Here is a 22,065-nt window from a genome sequence, read left to right as displayed (position 1 = left end):
TGGCTGTCTGGGGAGGCCTTACAAATAGCTGTGAAAAGAAGAGAAGAGAAAAGCAAAGGAGAAAAGGAAAGATATAAGCATCTGAATGCAGAGTTCCAAAGAATAGCAAGAAGAGATAAGAAAGCCTTCCTCAGCGATCAATGAAAAGAAATAGAGGCAAACAACAGAATGGGAAAGACTAGAAATCGCTTCAAGAAAATTAGAGATACCAAGGGAACATTTCATGCAAAGATGGGCTCGATAAAGGACTGAAATGGTATGGACCTAACAGAAGCAGAAGATATTAAGAAGAGGTGACAGGGGTTCTTAATCTACTGCTAAAAGAAAGTAGGCTTGGGATGAGTGAAAAACAGTTTATTGGTAGAAGTTCTCCTGAGTAGCCAGTATAACAGAAGTGGCTCAAGAGAACAGTAGGCTGGGAGGTCAGATCAGTGATACAGCCACGAGAGCAACATTACAAGAAAGGATAATGTCTAGAGAACAGAGAAAACACACACGTACAAGGACGATACAGCATAAACTGTATTGCCACAAGCTCTTCCGCTAAGAGAAGGAACAAAACGGTGGCATGGGAACTTGGTCACTCTATCTCTACAGGTCACAACCACTGCTTTCAGAGACCACTTAGAGGACAATAAATGTTTCTGATGGTGGAGGTAGGAACAAAGATAAAGCCATACTTAAAATCTGAAGTTACTGTTTAAGCAAGGAGACATGGTCAAAGTGAGTTCCCACTCTAATGAAGTTAGGACAACCTCCAAAATGCGCAGGTGACATTCTTATTTAAGGCCCTATATTTTTATGATATTAATTTGTTTAATACAGAGAAGGGAAAAAAGAGAGAGTTGTGTAATTCAGTCAGAAAAATTACACAAGATAACTTTATTTCCACGGATTTCTAAAATTAAATGCTTTAAAAAAATCTCTACCTTAATCAATTTACCCCCACTATATAATGTATACTATTAAACCAATCAAATTGACATAGTAATTGCTCTGGAAAGACAAGAATGGATTGTAAGGGTGAATTATTTTATAAAATATAACAGATTGTAACCAATTAGTTAACAAGAAGAAGAAAAACTAAAGAGCCTGACCCGTTATAACAATTTATAGAACTCTGTTTAACTTACTAAGAAAAATCTGCTTTGGGTAAGGCATTGCTTCATCACTTCATCACTTCTTAGAGATTAAGGCACAAAATCACCAGCATTACAAACTCAAACATGTAAGAAAATCTGAAGACAGCAGCTGGTACAAATGCTACAAAAACAAAAACAGGTGCTTTGGGGGCACCTGTTATATCAAAGTAACATTAAACTGCAAATGTAAAGCTTACAGCAACTCAATTTTCCTTCTCCAATGAAGGTTAATTATTTTTAACAGAAGATCAACTTAAAGAACAGAGGAAAAAGCCAATCTCTTAATACTACCTTTTTTGGAAAAAAAAAAATTGTCAGTATTAGGCACATTTTTCAGAAATGACTTAGCTGGTATAGTATTTTAGAATAGCATATAAACAAATTGATAGCAACTAAAGCAATTATAATGGCACATTCAGGAGCTTACATTTGAAATGACATTATTGGTTAGGTCCTTTTTTGTGAATTCTATGGTGATGGGTCAAGTATCAATATTTTGTTAATGTTAACTTTAAACAAATATTTTGTTAAATTTAGTTATGTTTTTCAAAACAGTTAAAACTCCAACACATGAGATTTGACGGCAAAGATACTAAAAAATAATACTTCGGTAGAATGTTACTACAGCCAACACATTATAATAATTCCCCAAAGTTATTTCTGAAACAATAATCTAGGTCTAACGCTATTGTCTTTTAAGAATATTATAAGTGCACTAAAGCAGTTTCTGGCAGTAGTCACAACTCACTAAAGCACTTGGCAAATGAGTCAGGATCAAAATATATAAAATGAGGAAACGTTAGCATTCATTATACATCTTATTCATAATCTCATTTACTTTGCCCATTTTCTTGTTTCAATATCTCAGGAAAACTTGGAGCCAAATAAAATGCTAACATTTCACAAATTAATCATCCTAAAATTTGAGCTGTTTTTCATCAGGAAATGAATTACCGTAAAGGTATATTTCCAGAAAACTTAGTTGGATGTTAATCTAATAATATTAGTAAAGCCAGATAAAAAGAAATAATAAAATATACCACTGAGTGAGTGAAACTCTGATATTACACTACAGTGTTATAGAAGAAAGGAATACAACAAATACAGATAATTTTTTAAGAAATGTACATGCCTCCTGAGCAAGAGGATTTAGGAATTATTATAATTACTATAAGTACCTAACATGTGTTTTAAATTCACTTTAATGTTGGTTGTCATTGTCTCAACCAGTGGTTCTCAAAGACTGCCACGTGGTTATCTCACACATCAATATGAATTCCATGTTTTGAAGACATCATTTGTCTGGTCCCTGTGAAATACATAACGAATGAACAGATGTGAGGTAGAGATGATGTGATTATTACATAAAGCCAAAATGGCAAAGGAGAAGTTTTTCCAAATGGGCATATCCACAAGCCATGGCGAATTCCATCTCGGATGTGGTGTGAGGTCCAGGATATAAATAACATCCAGGGAAGAAAGCACCATGAGTCTTTGAGCTTGAAGAAGTGCATTGTAAACTTTAGGGTCAGAACCACAGTGGGTATCACAGTAGAACAGTGAAGGAAAGGGCGTCGTGGAAGACTCAGAGCAGCCTGCAGGGAGAAAGCGGTAGCTAGTATCATCTCCTTCTTGGCAAACAACACTTTATAGATGCTGCCTAACATCATAAGTATGTTTTCCTGCAGGCTACTGGAAATGCAAAGGGAACATTATCTATGTCACCTCCAAATACACTCTGCACTAAAAATGAAATCAAGATCTCAAGAACATGTGACTTTTTAAAGTTTCCTACTATGTGCTTAGAAAAGTCACAATACAATTTATATCCTAAATGTATGGTTAGAGTAAATTTGGAGTTTTAAAGAATTGTTTGGGGCCCTGCTGCTGCTGCTGCTAAGTCACGTCAGTTGTGTCTGACTCTGTGCGACCCCATAGACGGCAGCCCACCAGGCTCCTGTCCTTGGGATTCTCCAGGCAAAAATACTGGAGGGGGTTGCCATTTTCTTCTCCAGTGCATGAAAGTGAAGTCGCTCAGCTGTGTCCGACTCTTTTTAACTGCATGGACTGTAGCCTACCAGACTCCTCCGTCCATGGGATTTCCCAGGCAAGAGTATTGGAGCGGGTTGGGGCCTCTAAAAGCAATGAAAAAGTCTCACAATTGAATAAAATACGCTTCAATTAAACATAAAAAACTGTGAGGTATAGTTGATTTACAACGATATATTAATTTCAGGTATACAACATAGCTATACAATATTTTTATTGGTTATATTCCATTTAACATTGTTATAAAATATTGGTTATATTTCCTGCTCTGTATGTTGCATCTTTGTATTTTAATTATTTTATACTTAATAGTTTGTACCTCTTAATCTCTTTCTCCTATTCTGCCTCTCCCCCACTCCATTCTTCAATTAATAAATACATAAAGGGGAGTATTTTTGTTGTAACTATTTTATATTGGCCTTGAATATTTTCAAATTTATTTACAAAAGCATTAGAAAGAGTGTATTATTTTAAACATGATTTGAAAGTTGCATTAAATAAACCAACAGAATCTCTAAACTATTGTAAAAATGTAATCAATATCTAAACAAATCAAGTTTTTCAGGCTTAATTCATGAATGATCCATGGGAAACTCTTGGAGATGATATAAGGACAGGGAAGCCTAGCGTGCTGCAGTCCATGGTGTCGCAGAGTCAGACATGACTTAGCAACTGAACAACAACAACTTGCTAAACATCAAACAGTTTATTTATTCTACATTCTTATTCCCTCTCCCTTCTCCATATTTTTAGTTGCCTATTTATATTTTGTCAAAACATAAAACATTTCTGCATTATGCCGTTTTAGTCTCCACCTCTGTTTTTAAGTTCCATGCTGTGCTGTGCTTAGCAGCTTAGTCATGTCCAACTCTGTGACACCATGGACTGCAGCCTGCCAGGCTCCTCTGTCCATGGGAATTCTCCAGGCAAGAATATTGGAGTGGGTTGCCATGCCCTCCTCCAGGGGAATCTTCCCAACCCAGGGATGGAACCCAGGTCTCCTGCATTGCAGGTGGATTCTTTACCATCTGAGCTATCAGGGAGCTACTGGAGTGAGTAGCCTATCCCTTCTCCAGGGGATCTTCCTGACCCAGGAATCAAACCAAGGTTTTAAGTTCTATACTCACAGCATAACATGCTCCCCAGTAATAGGGTGGGATGGGGGCACCTATGGTAGTCACTGCTTGGAGGAGAGCAACAGCTCCTGTTGAGATGATTAGTAGTTATGCTCTGGATGTGTGGACAGATATCGACTATTTATATTAATAGTTTCTAAGGAAGAAACTTCCCTGGTGGTTCAGACAGTAAAGAGTCTGCCTGCAAGGCAGGAGACCCAGGTTCAATCCCTGGGTCGGGACAATCCCCTGGAGAAGGAAATGGCAGCCCACTCCAATATTCTTGCCTGGAAAATCTCATGGACAGAGGAGTCCACGGGATAGCAAATAGTTGGACACAACCGAGCGACTAACACACATACACAAAGAGGAAACAAGATATTTCTGTTGCTTGCCTGATTTCTAAAATGTTCATGTAGAACCTTTATTCATAGATAAATAATAAAAGAAGGATATATCATAAAATCATAGAAGTAAAAATAGATAGGTCTTCCGAGGTTGCACCAGTGGTAAAGAACCCACCTGTAATACAGGAGACTTAAGAGATCCAGGTTCCACCCCTGGGTGGGGAAGATTCCCTGGAGAAGGGCATGGCAACCCACTCCAGTATTTTTGTCTGGACAACCCCATGGAGAGAGGAGCCTGGTGGGCTACAGTCCATAGGGTCACACAGTCAGATATGACTGAAGTGACAGCTTGCCCGCAAAAATAGGTAAATTCCTACCAGTCCTGCTCTAGGACGTGATTTTTCCTGGTTCTGTTCTTCACTTACTTCATATCCTGTGCTTGTCAGAAGTATGTGAAATGCTGCTCAGATATTATTCAATTAGCATTTGTCTTATACTTGTGCCCTTGCTTACTGCATATGTCACTTACAGAAGCAGTTTGAGAGGCTCTGCAGGGCTGGAGAGAGCATGCATTCAGGAGGCCTGTGTGCAGTCAACAACACCAGACACATGCCTTATGAAGGTAGTCAGGAGACAAATCTATGGGTTTGCTTCTCCACATTCTGATACCATGAGCTAATGGGGACAAGATTTAGGGGGTCTTAGTGTGCTAATGGGCTTTCCAGGTGGCTCAGCGGGTAAAGAAATTGCTTGCAATACAGAAGATGCTGGAGATATGGCTTTGCTTCCTGGGTTGGGACTATCCCCTAGAGGAGGGCATGGCAACCCACTCCAGTATTCCTGACTGGAGAATCCCATGGACAGAGGAGCCTGGTGGGCTACAGTCCATAGGTTGCAAAGAGTCGGACAGACTGAAGCAACTGAGCACAGCACAGCATAGAATTTAATCTTTCCTTCAAGACTTGGCTAATGGATAACCAACAATGTCCTAGTGTACAGCACAAGGAACTCTATTCAGTATTCTGCAATAAACCGTAATGAAAAAGAATACTTAAAAAAGAATGTATATATATGTTTAATGATATATGTTTAACTGAACCACTTTGTTGTACAGCAGAAATTAACACAACATTCTAAATCAACTGTACTTCAATTAAAGAAAAAAAAAAAGACTTGGTTAAAACATCTTCTATGAAGCCGGAATGGAACCCCTCAGTTACAATCATTGAACTTTGCTGTGGGCACATCCACAGCACTTCGTGATGTGATATAATGTGGTCAGTAGCATACCTGAACCCTCAGGAAAGTGTTTGGTGCTCCGAAAAATTGGATGAATGGGCTTTCTTGTTTTAAAATAAGGCTAATCTTCTCTAGCTTTAACTAAACTAATGCTATAAATATCAATATCATGGCGTCAAAGAAATCAAAGACCAGAAAAATTAAACATATACGCTTCTTACCTTTAAAGACATGGATCCAGATAGCAAAAAGTGGTCTATATCAATAACAGAGGCTAAAAATCCAGCTAAAATGATTTCTCCAAAGTCAGTCTTCTTCCTGATTCCAATGACTATTGCCCATGACCACATGCCAATCACGCAGTGTACTGAATTATCTGAAAGTGCACGAAGCCAGGCATTTTGTTGAATGATGGGAAACTGAAGAAGTCTGTCAGCTACTGTGCAGAATAAGCCCAGACCAAGGCTGGAAAGAAGAGATTCAGTGCTGCACGACTGGAGTAGAGCATGAGTCTTCTCAGTCTCTGATGCCATTGCAAACAGTATGTCAGCACATGCTAAAAGCCATCACAAAACAAACAGCTTGTTCTTGTTTACATTCCCAGTCATCCTAAAATTGAAAGAGAAAAATACTAATGAAGACTATGGGATGCCATATGATTTGTAAATGAAAAAATTCCAGCAATAATTCTAGAAGTATAAAATCAAGTTGTAAACATTGGCATTTCTTCAACTGCTGGCTTAGTTTTGGCTGTGCTGGGCCCACATTGCTGCCCAGGCTTTTCTCTGGCTGTGGTGAGCGGGGGCTACTCTCTAGCTGTGGTGCAGGGGTTTCTCATCGCGGTGGCTACTCTCGTTGTGAAACTCAGGCTCCAGGCACCTGGGCTTAGTTGCTCTGCAGCATGTAGAATCTCCCTGGACCAGGGATCAAACGAGTCCCCTGCACTGGCAGGTGGATTCTTATCCACTGTACCACCAGGAAAGTCCTTTTTTCTCTAACTGTTACCTGTGATTTCATTTTTTCCCCCCAGCTTTATTGAGATATAACTGATACACAGCACTGTGTAAGTTTAAGCTGCAGAATGTGATGATTTAATATACATATATGTCGTGAAATGATCACAATACAGTTAGCATATCCATTACTTCACATGGTTACCTTTGAGTGTGTACAGTGAGTACATTTTATGATATACTGTCTTAGAAAATTTCAAGTGTTGAAAGAAATAGTATTTCTTAAGTTTATATATAATAAGCCACGTGGCCCAAAGAGAACAGATTAGCCTTGTAGGAACAACTGTTTAGATGGTAGCATGTATCAAGGGAAATTTAAGAAAACCTGCTGACAGATTAGTATTACTTTGAAGTCATCAAATCTTTCTTTTAGCAATGTGTACTACAGAGTAGTGGGCATCCACTCCAGCAACTGCTTTTCATACTTTTTCTGATAACAGCATCACCTTCCTTTGGGAAAAGTGCTCATCACAATACCCAGAGTCTGGAGCTGACCAATTAGAACTCCCTGCCTCCCTTACTAGTAGTAGTGATTAAATAGCAATGACTAATTAGTAATAATTTTATAGTAGTGAATAGCAGTGATTACTCTGCTGATGAAGGTGACCCCAGCTAGGCCAACTGGACTCCTTATCAGAATTTTTCCAAGTGGAGCTGATGGAGAAAATTCCTTTACTTCTTATAGAGCATGGACTCCACTACATGGAAGAGCCTAGGAAAAAAGAATCATAAGGACATCAAGTCCTCAGGACCAATCTCTAAGGTTCTCAGAGCAGCCCTGGTTTCTGCAACTCACCTTTCACTTCTATGAGCTACTTCAGGATTTCCTCAATAAGTCCCCATTTCCTTACTATTATTCCTAACCAAAGGACCTTAACTGGCATAAAAAGGCAACCATAATTCTGAGTGCTCACCTGGCATACAATATTGAGGTCACTTATCAAGTTATTAATATTGTGTGATACCTGAAGTTTTTGATTTGTATTGTTGTGTCTAGTTCTGAGCATTAAAGACTAAATGATTTATTGAGAATGATTCAACTTCCATTCTATAATAAAAACTATACATAGATCACTGTATATATTCTGTATCTATATATTCTAACAGTTTATAGAGAAATGCAAAACACCTAGAATAGGAAAAGACCTTTAAAAATGTCTAAGTTGAAGGACTTGCATCATCTGACTTCAAGTCTTACTATAAAGTTACATAACCAAGAATGTGGTGCCATTATGAAGATGGACAAATATATCAGTGCAACAGAATAGAGAGTGGGTTCAAACAGATCCACACACATGGTCAACTGATTTTTGACAAATATGCAAAGGAAAGTCAATGGAGAAAAGACACTCCTTTCAACAAATGGTGCTATAACAACTGGATATCCATATGCAAAAATAATGAACCTCAATCCATACCTTCCTCCCTATATAAAAATTAACTCAAAATGGATCACAGTAAAAGTAAAACAAATCTATAAAACTTTTGGAAGAAAACACAGGAGGATATCTTTGTCCTTGGGTTATACAAAGAGTTCTTGGTAGCAGTATCAAAACTCCATTGTTTAAAAAAGTTAATAAATTGAGCTTCATTAAACTTAAGAACTTCTGCTCTTTGAAAGACAATGTTAAGAGAATTGAAACACAAGACATAGATTGGGAGAAAATATCTGCATATCTCATATTTGATAAAGGATTTGTATACAGAATAAAGAATTCTCAAAACATGATAACAGAAAAACAGGCTGATACAAAGATGTATCAAAGATTTGAAAAGGTACTTTATAAAGATGATATACAAATGGTCAATAAGCACATGAAATATGCTCAACATCATTAATTATTAGGGAAATGGAAAGTAAAACCACAATGAGATTCCAAATGTAACTATCAGAATGGATAAGATTTAAGGCTGACCATTTCCAAATCTTGGCAAAATGTGGAGCAATCAGAACTCTCACACATTATTGATGGAAATGTAAAATGATACAACCACTTTCCAGTTTCTGAGAAAGTTAAACATACTCCTACCATATGACTCAGTCATTCCATTCCTAGGTATTTACCTAAGAGAAATGAGAGCAAACATCCACACAAAGACTTGCACATCAATGCTCACAGCAACTTTTTTTTTTTTTTAACCTTTAGCTTCAAACTGGAAAAACCCAACTGGAGAAACAAAATATGGGGGGGGAAAGCCTACAGTAAAAGCCCATAGGGTGCTTCCTAGGTGGCACTAGTGGTAAAGAACTCACCTGCCAATGCAGGAGCCCTAAAGAGATGCAGGTTCCATCCTTGGGTCAGGAAGATCCCTTGGAGGAGGGCATGGCAACCCACTCCAGTATTCTTGCCTAGACAATCCCTTGGACTGAGGAGACTGGCATACTATAGTCCATGGGGTCACAAAGAGTTGGACACGACTGAAGCGACTTAGCACAAAAACTTACAGAACTGTACAAAGAATGAACCCTAATGTAAACTGTGGACGTTAGTCAATAATAACATATCGATACTTATTAATTGTATCAAATGTGTGTGTGAAATGTAATGTATGTGCATGATCAGTTTTGTCCAATTCTTTGCAACCCCGTGGACGGTAACCTTCCTGGACTGACCCAGGAAGATCTGTGTCTCCTGCATTGCAGGCAGATGCTTTACCGCTGAGCCACAGGGGAAGCCAAATAAACATGCCACACTCTTGGAAAAAGTTAATAATAGGGAGAAATGTGTAGAGGAAGAATGGATATATGGGAATACTTTCTACGCTGCTCAATTTTTCTGTAAACCTAAAACTGTTATAAAACATTTTTAAGAACCAAATAAAGTATGGGAAAATATTATAATTGTTAAATTTAGGTAATGAATATACTTTAGTTCATTATACTCTACTTTTATGTTTGAATTTCTTATCTAGAACTGTTTTTTTAAAAAGTACCTAGTATGATCCCACTTATATAAAATTCTAGACAATGCAAGAAAGGAGGGGCAGGAAGGATTAAAAAGGAACGTAAGAAAACTGGTAAGACAGATTCATTACTTCATTACCTTGACTGTGGTAACAGTTTCATGGTTCAGAGTTTCATAGCCACACCAAAATGTATCAAACCGTACATTTTAAATATATGCAGTTTATCATATGTCAATTATACTCCAATAAAAATGTTAAAAAGTTAGGAAAATATACTTTATTGTCAGTAACAATAGCAACCTTTCATGTAAGGAGCAATCTGAAAACAAGGAAGAGATTATGGAAATAAAAAACCTGACTGCCCAAATAAAAAGTCAAAACAAGCAACTCATAGTAAAATGAATGCTTCAAAAAACACAATTAATAAAAATACATTCAAAGAATTTTCTAAAAGCTTGAGGGAGAAAAAAAAAAAAAGGACAAAGAGTTGGACATTGCCCTCGTGGTCCAGTGGCTAATACCCCACGCTCCCAATGTAGGGGGCCCAGGTTTGATCCCTGGTCAGGGAACTAGTGGAAAAGGAAATGGCACCCCACTCCAGTACTCTTGCCTGGAAAATCCCATGGACGGAGGAGCCTGGTAGGCCTTAGTCCCTGGGGTCGTGAAGAGTCAGACACGACTGAGCAACTTCACTTTCACTTTTCACTTTCATGCATTGAAGAAGGAAATGGCAACCCACTCCAGTGTTCTTGCCTGGAGAATCCCAGGGACGGAGGAGCCTCATGGGCTGCCGTCTATGGGGTCACACAGAGTTGGACACGACTGAAGCAACTTAGCAGCAGCAGCAGCAGGGAACTAGATCCCACATGCTGCAACTAAGATCCTGAGCAGCCAAAAATATAAAAATAATAAATATTAAAAAATAAAGATAAAATCCTTAAGACCCAAAACAGCAACAACAGTTACCTGCAAAAGAAACAGAGTGTAATTTACCCCAACACTGAACACTGTGGGACAATTACAGAGCTCTGAGAGAACAGGACTACGACAACAGGGACTCTAAACGTAACTAAATCATAGCATCTATGTGACAACTGTGAATTTTAAGATTTTTGCCTTAGAAATTATAATACTTATATATAATTTTTTGGGAAAAAATAATCAAGGAGCAGGTTTTAAAAATTTTTATGGGAAGAAGAGAAAAACACAGAAAACTTGCTCAATATAGCAAAGTAGAAAAGTAAACTATCAAGACAATTTTACTCCCAGCCTCACATACCAAAAAAAAAAAAAAGGAAACAAACACGTCAAACACAAATACTATAATAGATGTGAATGTATTAAATTTCTCTATAAAGAGACAGCTTGGAAAAGAAAGAAACATCTATTAAGTTACTGTTCATAAGAAAACATCTCAAACAAAAAGTCTCAGCAATATTGAAAATGAAGAGCTGAGAAAATATCTAGAAAACACAAATAAAATTAAGCAGCAGTGGTATCAGGCTGGGGCAAAAGTAACTGTAGTTTTACATTGTTGAACTTTGCCATTTGATGTTGGAATACACTCTTAAATGTGGTTATGTTATATACCATTTTAATGTACATTTCTCGCTTTGTTTTTCACCAGTGACTTATTACTTGCTGTTTATTTTACATTTATTTTAGACTATGGAAATGATGTTAGACAAAAAGCAAATCTGAGTGATTTTTAAAATCGAGTTCCAAATGGGTCGTAAAGCAGCAGAGACAACAAGTAACATCAACAACACATTTGGCCCAGGAACTGCTAACGAACGTACAGTGTAGTTCAAGAAGTTTTGCAAATAAGACTAGGGCCCTGAAGCCAAGGAGCATAGTGACCGGTCATCAGAAGTTGACAGTGACCAACTGAGAGCTACCATCAAAGCTGATTCTCTTACAATTACGTGAGAAGTTGCTGAAGAGCTCAACATCAACCATTCGACAGCTGTTTGGCATTTGAAGCAATAAAGTGGGTGGCCTCAAGAGCTGGCCAAAAAAAACCAAAAAACCAACACCATCATTTTGAAGCGTTGTCTTCTTTTATTCTACGCAACAACAACAAACCATTTCTCAATCAGATTGTGACCTGCAGGAAAAGTGGATTTTTTATGAAAACCGGTGGTGACAAGCTAAGCAGCTGGACAGAAAAGCAGCTCCAAAGCACTTCCAAAAGCCAAAGTTGCACCAAAAAAAAAAGGGTCATGGTCACTGTTTGGTGGTCTGCTGCCAGTCTTACCACTATAGCTTTCTGAATCCCAGCAGAACCATTACATCTGAGAAGTATGCTCTGGTTGTGGATGCTCAATAAGTATTTGTTGAATGAATTAATGAAAATTCATCATATACTGTATCTAGTATCCACCAGGTATTGCCTAGTAAATGCTTAAATGGCATTTAGTAAAATGCAGCATTTTTTCCTGGAAATCTCCATTTTTAGCAAGTGTGAATACCAGGTAATTCTTATGTTCACTAAACATTAAGAATTGCTAGGTTATAAGAAACCAAAATGAATGAAAACCAAGAAACATTACCTTTAAAGTCAGACACAGTACAGCTATTATAATACTGTTCTGGCATTTCTAATCAATGCGATGAAGCAAGCAAGTGTTGACTTAAAAAACAGTCACAGCGTAAAAGTTGAGAGTTACGCTTTATTTGGTGGGGATTTTTAGGACTTCAAGCCCAGGAGATGGGCATCCCAAGTAATCCTGTGAGAACAGCTAGGCTTGAGGAAGAGAGGGGCGGAGCCAGGTTATATAGAAGTTTTACAACAAACGGCAGGTAGTCTGAACATCAAAAGATTACTGTTAGTTAAACCAGATATTCCAACTTAAGGAATTTAGTGCTTTTCTATGTTTGAGAAGATGCAAGAGTCTGGGCTTACTGAAATCATTCATTTGCATCGCAGCAATCCTGGGCCAGTATCCTGTGTTTTTCACATCTTGAGGTCTCTTGAGCTGACTCTAGGGAGTGGCTGCAATCTGATGGGTATGAGGTTGCAGGTATTCTCTTTCCTGAGTTCCTTTAGGGCTCAGGAATTCACAGTGGAGAACGGAATGGATGATGACTGTGAAATCCTTGTTTACTGGCAGAAAATACTCCATTTCTTGGGGCTTCCATCTGCCTGCAATGCAGGAGACCAGGGTTCGATCCCTGGCTCAGGAAGACACCCTGGAGTAGGAAATGGCAACCCACTCCGGTATGCTTACCTGGAGAATTCTAGGGACAGAGGAGCCTGGTGGGCTACAGTCCATGGGGTCACAAAGAGTCGACACAATTGAGAGACAAACACTTTTACTCCTTTTCTCAGAAGAGATAGAGGGAGGGAGAGTGAAAATGTATCATTACCCTCCTCAGGAAGAAAAAGACAATTACATTAATTTGTGAGTGAAATGACTGACTATTCAAGATAATAAATTGAAAACTGTGAGAATTTAGAGCTTCTTAGATCTCGCTAGTGGTAAAGAACCTGCCAGTCAATGCAGGAGACAAAACAGATGGGTTCGATCCCTGGGTTGGGAAGATCCCTTGGAGGAGGGCATGGCAACCCACTCTAGTATTCTTGCCTGGAGAAACCCATGAACAGAGGAGCCTGGCAAGCTACAGTCTATAGGTTGCAGAGTCAGACACAACTGAAGCAACGTAGCCTATCCTAGAATTTAAGTTGCAAAAGGTGGCTTAGCCAAGCCTAGAATTTAAGTTGCAAAAGATGGCTAATTCAAGATAAATTATACCAGCAATAATCGTAAGGGGAAAGTGCAGGAAAATGAACATTCATAACAGCAATAAAAACTCAAATATCAAGGATAAACAGATAATGCACCACACGTGACGAAAATGACAGAACTGTATTATGTTAATTAGCTTTGTAGAGCTCTGTGGCTTTGTGCTATGTTCCAGCTAAGCTGGAAGTACACTTCCCAGAACCCCCTTCCTCGGATGTGTAGTGCCGTCTGTAGGAGACTCTGTACATGGAACTTGGAAAGCAGAAGTGAAGCAGCAGCCATATTTTTAAACTCTGAAGGTTGGTGCTAGACACACTGTGGAGGTTGCACATGTTGTTGCTGATCTGTCAGCTCACCTTGCTTGTGTGAGCAGGCTAGGTAGGCCTGCAGTTCCTTCAACTCCCACCATATCTTCCTTCACCCTCTCCAAGTCCTGGGCCTCTCCTGCAGGTCACCCACAGCATCGAAACTAAAGCCGGTGAGAGGCCAATGCAGATTGCAATGTCCTTGTTCTCACCACATCCACCTTCCCGTCCCAGCTGTCTAGCTGACATGCTTCAGGCCCAAAAACAGACTCAGAGGCAACTGCCTGCTCTCCCAGTCCCTACAGTCACAGGTCTTTCTTATTCATTGGCATGCAAAGTGGTTTTGCTTCTTTGATGGAACTTCACTGATAACAAGAGCCAGACCACTTTACTGAGTAAGAAGACAACATGGATGGTATTACTGTCCTCATATTAATCTATAAATTTAATCTACCTCTAATCAAAATCATAACAGGGATTTTCTTTTAGCAGCTTCACAGACTGTTTTCAGACTGGCATTCAACATCAGGTGGTGCTAGTGGTAAAGAACCTACCTGCCAATGCAGGAGACATGAGAGAAGCAGGTTTGATCCCTAGGTTGGGAAGTACCCATGGAGAAGGAAATGGCAACCCACTCCAGTATTCTTGCCTGGAGAATTCCATGGACAAAGGAGCCTGGCGGGCTACAGTCCATTGGGTTGCAAGGACACGACTGAATAGACTTAGCAAGCAAACTTTCAAAAGAAGAGTGATATGAACACTGAAAGGTGAACACAAAATCTGAGACAGATCAAGTGTGTGTTTGCAGAAGGGGGAAATGTATGTACCATTCCAAATTGGTAAGGAACAATTATTATTTTACTCAGATCCTATGTCAGTTAGGTTTCTTAAGTACATGGAACAGAAAGCAGTCTGGCAATAAAAGTAAAAAGCATTTATTAAAAGGATATTGGGAAATCACAGACTTGCCAGGTTTCAAGAAACAAGTTTCAAACTATGCCTCAAGCACCTCAGTGCACATGACACCAGACACTTGCAGTGAAGACCTCCCTGCCCCTGAACCCAGCTTACACTGCTTAACCCATCACCAGATATTATCACTGGCATTGCTGCTAGTTCTGCCTCATCTGCTGCTGTTATAAAAAAATTCTTGGAGTTCTGTTTCTTTGCTCTCAATACAAAATTCAGAGTTGGGCACTGCCTGGGCCTAGATCACATGCCCATTCCCGAGCTGCAAGGGAGGCTGGAAAAGACAGTATTTGGCCTTTTCCGCATAACTAGTAGAAAGTGGTTCTTTTCTCCTTCTACATGTGTTAGAAGAGGAATCTCAAATATATACTATACTGAGCAGGATAATGACCAGTCTGCCATGGTAATGGGTTCTGTTACAAAAGGTTTTAATTGCTAAGTGGTCCTGAAAAGGCAATCATCAGGTGAAACCTGAGACTGGATCATCTGTACAATGCTCATTTTTAAATGGCAGAGTTGTTTAAACAACTTTAGATTTCAAAATGTCACATTCACACGGATTAGAGTGTTATATTAATAACACAGACCATTTCTCTGGTTAAATTAAGAGAGGGAATCAGTTTGACTGACTAGCTGCCTGGAAATTTTCCATGGTCAAGTGAGCTTTTGTAATCAGTTTGGTACCAAATTTGGGATATTTACATGAATTTGTAAACAGACTTCTACATAGTCCAGCTGGCTAGACTTTTAGAGAGGAGCTCAAAAATATTTTAAAAATACTGATAGACACTATTGTATAAAAACGTAAACTGCATGGCAAAGTTAAAGACTAATACATGAAGGAAATTTTGAAAATTTATGATGGAGAAAGATATGAAGCCTTACTTTACAAAGAGTTTTTAAGATTAATGAGAAGATGGGATGGCCCAGTGGTTAAGAATCCGCCTTGCAGTCCATGGGATGCAGGTGCAGTCCCTGGTCAGGGGGAACTGAGGTCCCACATGCCACAGGGAAACCACGCTCACGTGCCACAACTGCTGAGTCCACGCGCTTTGGAGCCTGCACACCACACACAGCTAGAGTTTGTGAGCCACAACGCAAGACCCCACATGACACAATGAAGACCCTGAGCGCTGCAACTAAGACATGATGTAGCCAAATAAAGAAGAAAAAAAGATTAACAAAAAGAAAAAATAAGTATCTCAATGATAACATGCCTATGTCTAAGAAAAGGCAATTTGGAAAAGGAAGAAATACAAAGATCAAGAGAAGTATTAAAATATTTCAACTTTATTGGTAATCAATTGAATTTAATTTAAAACAATGAGATTTCAATCTAAGATTGACAAAAGATCACTAATGATCTGTTAGTGATGGGGAAATGATCACTTTATTATAATAGAGTATCAGCAATTGTATAAATTGGCATAACTTTTCTCAAACAATTTGACAATATGTACCAAAAATGATTAATAAATGAGCAAACACTTTTGACTCAGCATTTCCATTTCTACAAAATTATCCTAAGAAACTAATTCGTTATATATAAAGAGTTACATGTGGATGTTCAGCATGGCATTGTTTATAAGGAAAAGTTAGAAACTATATGTCCAAAATACAGGACTACTGAAATAAATTCCATATTATTATGCAGTCATTAAAAAATACTTATTCCCAATTTACTGACACACTAGATATTAAAATTTTAAAGGTATCCTATAAAATAATACATAAAATATTACATTTTTGTTAAAAATATGTACATCATGTAAAAAATCAGGGAGACTGTTCATTCGACTGGTGGGCTTACATGTGATTATTTTTTTCCTTTCTTTGATTTCCTCCAAATTTTCAATACCTATCATGAACACAAAACCAATAAAACTCCTTTGAAAAGTTAGTTAGAATTAATTAAACTCAGACCACAATTTTAAACGCAGCTTCATAAAAGTGTAATTTTTTTAATGCAGAAATATATATATAGCATTATAAATGTTAATAAAAATATTAGACTATACAACATTGAAAAACATTAATAAACATGAATAAAGTCGTATGTGTGCATGCATGCTGTCACTTCAGTTGTGTCCAACTCTGTGTGACCCTATGGTCTGTAGCCTGCCAGGCTTCTCTGTCCACAGGATTCTCCAGGTAAGAATACTGGAGTGGACTGCTATGACCTCCTTTAGGGGATCTTCCCAACCCACGGACTGAACCTGTGTCTCTTACATCTCCTGCAATGGCAGGCAGGTTCTTTATCACTAGTGCCACCTGTGAAGCTGTAAAGTTGTATGTAAATCTCATAAGTCCAATTTATAGTATAATATAAAAATAATGTATTTACATTTATGTATTGGTTGGCACATGAAGTCTGTATGAAAGATTTCTATATCTCTAAATGAAATAAATTTATGAAGGTTCCATTAATATTTTTAATTAATTTAAATTATTATTTAATTTAAATAATTTAATTAATAGTGTGAAGAATACTTGCTTTGTAGAGAACAGCTATTTTGTTAATGATATTGGACCCTAAAACAATCCTCAAATTCTTTTGTTGTTTAGTCCCTTAGTCAGGTCTGACTCTTTTGTGACCCCCTCATGGACTACAGCCCACCAGGCTCCTCTGTCCATGGGATTTACCAGGCAACAATACTGAAGTAGGCTGCCATTTCCTTCCTCAGAGGATCTTCCCAATTCAGGGATTGAACTCTTGTCTCCTGCATTGGCAAGCAGATTCTTTACCATTGAGTCACCAGGGAACCCCCCTCAAATTCTTAGTCATTTTCAAAAATGAAAATTGTTCTCTAAAGCACAAATATTGAGTTATAGTCTACAGATTCTTCCAGGATTAGGAAATAATGATTTCAAGGTATTTTCAACCAAGAGATACAACCAAAATGCAAAAGAGACCTCCAAGGTCATAATCCTTTCTATATACCTTAAGATTTATAGCTCCATAAGTCATGAATCATTTGTTTCTACTTTGCAAAGTAAGCATTTGACATCTGAATGGATAAAGAAGTCAATGTGTTTAAAGGCTCAGTATATAGAAAGTTTATAAAATATTCCTTGAACCAAAGATAATGTCATTATCCACTTAGCTGGATGGAAACTGGGACACACAAAGCTTGAATTAATGACCAAGCCAGAGATGTGCCACAGCATCAAACAATATCCCCTCCTTCAGTAAGCTGTGGCCTGTAAATTAGCCCTAAGGAGAAAGGCAGCCAGTCAGGTGGATGAGTGCGAGGAGAACGTAGGCTGTGCACAGTAGGCACAGAGTCCTAACGGAACAGCTCTTCTGCCACTCAGACTTTGCTTCCATATGCATTTAATTACAGATTCACTGTCAAATCTCATCCCAGAAAGCACACAGAAATAAAAGGTCATCATCCACCTAACTGCAAATTGCATGATGTCTCTGTAAAGCCATTTCATGACATTCATTTTTTTTTCACTCACTAAACAATTTTCACACCATCAATAAATATATTTAAATGTTACTCACCGTATACTTTACTTGATGAGTTCAGATACAAAAATGATCAGGTAGCTAATGAAGTGTCATGACCAAAATAAAACAAGAAAAGATCACTTAAAGTATTTAGATGATGATCCAAATTTAAAGTGATCTGAAAAAGAAAAAATTGTTTACAAAATAACTATATAGTAGTTTATGAATGGGAACAGATACACATAACAGGGTAGCACAAATCGCATTTTAAATGGAAGGTGTAAGCAGCTTGCTTGATGAGAGAGGAATAAAAAGCACACTTGAGTAAACTCCGAAACAGATCCTTCAGCCGCAGTCAAGCCTTCAGATGCCTGCAGCCCTGCCAACATCTAGAACTACAACTCTGAGACTCTGAGCAGAACCACCAGCTAAGTCTCTTCCAAAAGTCCTGGCCCAAAGATACAGTGAGGTAGCAACTGTTTACTCTTTTAAGTCTCTAAGCTTTGGGGTAATTTGTTTTGCAGCATGGATAGCTAAAACAGTAGTTTCTCTTTTCAAGAAAGGTATAATTATGGCCCCAGAAACACACAACTTGAACATCTATTCCACTGCAACTACTGGTGCAGATGTATAGAAGATTCTGGGTATGAGAAATTTAATAGGTGTACTCCCTCTTACTATCTCTGATTAGAACACTCAATCCATGGGGTCGCAAAGAGTGATGCAGTCCATGGGGTCGCAGAGTCTGACATGATTAAGCGACTGAACTGAGAACACCCAAGTGTCCCATTTTTCATTTCCCTTCCAGTTTCCCCACTTCCTGCTCCTCCCCCATAAATAGAATGGGCTCTAGAACCTCTTAAACTGTAAAATAGCTTAACGTTTATTTTACATATTCACTTTTGTTGGGCAAGTTCATTACAAGAATTGTAATTTTCTCTTAAACTTGTCATGCATGAAGCTAATGTGCTCAAGGTGTTTAATAGGTCATTATACTAATACAAGGGGGAAGCAAGTTAGCAATCCTCAGCCTGTGAACTAAAGATATTATTTGTAATGATACCTGCCATAACAGCCAGTTATCCAGATCATCAATTTCCATGACTTGCAGGAGACACTTTCTGCAACAGCCAAACTCTACCACACACCATCTCCATTACAGTATAATGCCATCAACAATGGGGCCTTCAGGGCTTCCCAGGTGGCGCTAGTGGTAAAGAACTCGCTTGCTAAACCAGGAGACACACGAGATACAGGTTCAGTCTCTGGGTCAGAAAGATCCTCTTAAGACACGGCAACCCACTCCAGCATTCCTGCCTGGAGAATCCCGTGGACAGAGGAGCCTGGCAGGCTACAGTCCAAGGGGTCGCACAGAGCCGGACACGACTAAGCGACTAAGCACTTGAGCCGGGGGCGCATTAAGGGCCCTCGAGCCCGGTAAGGATGGCAAGCGGCAACGCAGGCAAGAGCGCCGGCACCCCGCCCAGACCCAAGGAAACGCAAGGGGCGCGGAGCTTAGGTGAGGGCTGGACGCCTATGGGACCTAGAAGGTGCGACAAAGCCGAAGGGCTCCGGGCCACTGCCGGTCGAGCACATTCCACCTACTCCCGGGTCCCATGCGCCTGCCGCCCCGGCACGCCTTCCCCACCGGGAACCTGGATCTTCTAGATTTTCAGATTCAAGTGGTCCCCGCTTCCGGCCTCCCACCTCAGGACGCAGTTTCGCGGGGTCCATACAGTCTGTTCGTCGCTGAGGACCAAAAGCAACCACCATCTGCTCCGCCTGCTGAAGAAAGCCTGCGACGCGAACGGCGGCCCCGCCCCCGTATACCCCCTCCACCCTCCCGTCGGTACCATAGAGATGCCGGCCGCAGGCCAGAGCGGTTACATCACCCCCCGGCTACGCTGTTACGGAAGCCGAGAGGACGCCGGGATACTGGTTCCATCCCCTCCGACTGGAACGCTACTTGAGTGTTCGTTAGCCGCGAGGGTGGGTATCTCGTGTTAACCTCGAAAGTCGTGCTCCCCAAAAGGAGACATTTGGGCCAATGGGGTGGGAAGTGAAAAGTGCCTTATTGGTTTCCATCTTCAACATGAGGATTCGTTTTCGGCTTAGCCGGAGATGTCCACAGCCCACCCAAGCTGCGGCGGGAAGCGGGGACACATAGTTAACCTCACCAAATGTGGGAAGCGTGGCCTTCGACGCTTGAGCTTGGAGACACCGGCTGTCCCGGATGTATTGAGATGTTTCCGATTTCTTGCAAGGGATCCTTTACGGCTGGCGTAGTAGTTTATCACTCCGCGAGACCGCGCGACTTTGCAGGCCTGAAGCTCTTTTGTGGCGCTCCACCGCCCCCTTGGGGAGTTCTTGATAGTTACTCTGCGTTTGTACAGTGGACTTTGGGGGCCGCTCCTTGTGGTCGACAGTGACAAGGCTAGAAGGCTTAATCGTAACTGTTAATTCCCCCGGGTTGAAAAAGAGACAACATAAAGGGTAGCTTGACCTTGATTAACTGGGCTGACAAGGTGCAGGTGTTTAGTAGGTCTGACCAGTTCCCATCCCGACTCCCTGCCTTGAGAGTGGTGGGTGCTCTCCAAGCACCAAGGAGACATCTAGCTTGACATTTGACCCTAGGAAGTACTGGCCCAAAAGAGGGGACTCAGAGGAAAATTTCTTTCTCCTTACCTACTTTCTCAAAACAAGTGTTGGATGTAGTGCAAGGGTAGCAGTGGGATTGTATCAATACTAATATATGGTTGAAGGAGACGGTAGAAAATTGGAATCTTCCATCTTAAGCAAACTTCTAGGTCTCTCACAGATCCTTAAGGTGTGGCTCAGTTTTTGCTATAGAAGTTTACATTGCTTGACACACGCTTCAGTTCAGTTCAGTCGCTTAGTCGTGTCCCACTCTTTGCGACTCCATGAATTGCAGCACTCCAGGCCTTCCTGTCCATCACCAACTCCCGGAGTTCACTCAAACTCACGTCCATGGAATCGGTGATGCCATCCAGCCATCTCATCCTCTGTCGTCCCCTTTTCCTTCTGCCCCCAATCCCTCCCAGCATCAGAGTCTTTTCCAATGAGTCAACTCTTCGCATGAGGTGGCCAAAGTACTGGAGTTTCAGCTTTAGCATCATTGCTTCCAAAGAACACCTAGGACTGATCTCCTTTAAGATGGACTGGTTGGATCTCCTTGCAGTCCAAGGGACTCTCAAGAGTCTTCTCCAACACCACAGCTCAAAAAGCATCAGTTCTTCCGCGCTCAGCTTTCTTCACAGTCCAACTCTCACATCCATACATGACTACTGGAAAACCATAGCCTTGACTAGACGGACCTTTGTTGGCAAAGTGATACTCTTGGTTTTGAGCTAATGGGAATGACTCAACTGAGGGAGGAAATTATACATATTTTACCTGAACAGCTTAAAAGCTTATTAAACGTATTTATCGCTGAATACATTAACCACAGTGCTTTTAGTCATGTTACGGAGTTTTTTTTCTCTCTGAATGCAGTAACAATTTGGCATTACCCTTATGGCAGCATGGGTACATGTCTTACTATAGTCGAGGCTTTCTGGAGTTATTTAGGGACGACACAGATGGTTTCCTGCGACCAAAACGAAACTGTTATTTCTGTGGTCAGTGTACTGCCCAAAGGGGCTATTCATTTACACACACAGAGTGTTCCCAACATGCCAGACACTATGCTTGTTAATAAGACTATAAAATAACATTATGGGGCTCAAATTCTAGTGGAAGATATAGACCACAAAAAA

General features: G+C 39.9%; 1 protein-coding gene across 4 annotated transcripts; it reads right to left on the bottom strand.

The window, feature by feature from the left end:
* Positions 1-853: 853 nt before the first annotated feature.
* On the bottom strand, positions 854-20,564 carry TMEM267 (transmembrane protein 267). Of its 4 annotated transcripts, XM_012096966.3 has the most exons (5): positions 19,997-20,089; positions 19,353-19,518; positions 18,344-18,467; positions 6,114-6,501; positions 854-2,737 (listed from the first exon to the last, which is right to left on the bottom strand). In XM_012096966.3, the coding sequence occupies exons 4-5, from the start codon at positions 6,423-6,425 to the stop codon at positions 2,402-2,404; spliced, it is 648 nt and encodes a 215-aa protein (XP_011952356.2). In that variant the 5' UTR covers positions 6,426-6,501; positions 18,344-18,467; positions 19,353-19,518; positions 19,997-20,089; the 3' UTR covers positions 854-2,401. The 4 variants fall into 4 exon arrangements, with proteins under 4 accessions (XP_011952356.2, XP_004017058.2, XP_004017059.2 ...); XM_004017009.5 differs by lacking the exons at positions 19,353-19,518; positions 19,997-20,089 and adding an exon at positions 20,467-20,564; XM_004017010.4 differs by lacking the exon at positions 19,353-19,518.
* Between the last annotated feature and the right edge of the window lie 1,501 nt (positions 20,565-22,065).

The sequence above is a fragment of the Ovis aries genome, chromosome 16 (genome assembly GCF_016772045.2).
Source record: "Ovis aries strain OAR_USU_Benz2616 breed Rambouillet chromosome 16, ARS-UI_Ramb_v3.0, whole genome shotgun sequence".
NCBI classification, from domain to species: domain Eukaryota; kingdom Metazoa; phylum Chordata; class Mammalia; order Artiodactyla; family Bovidae; genus Ovis; species Ovis aries.
This window is presented reverse-complemented; position numbering and strand designations above follow the sequence as displayed.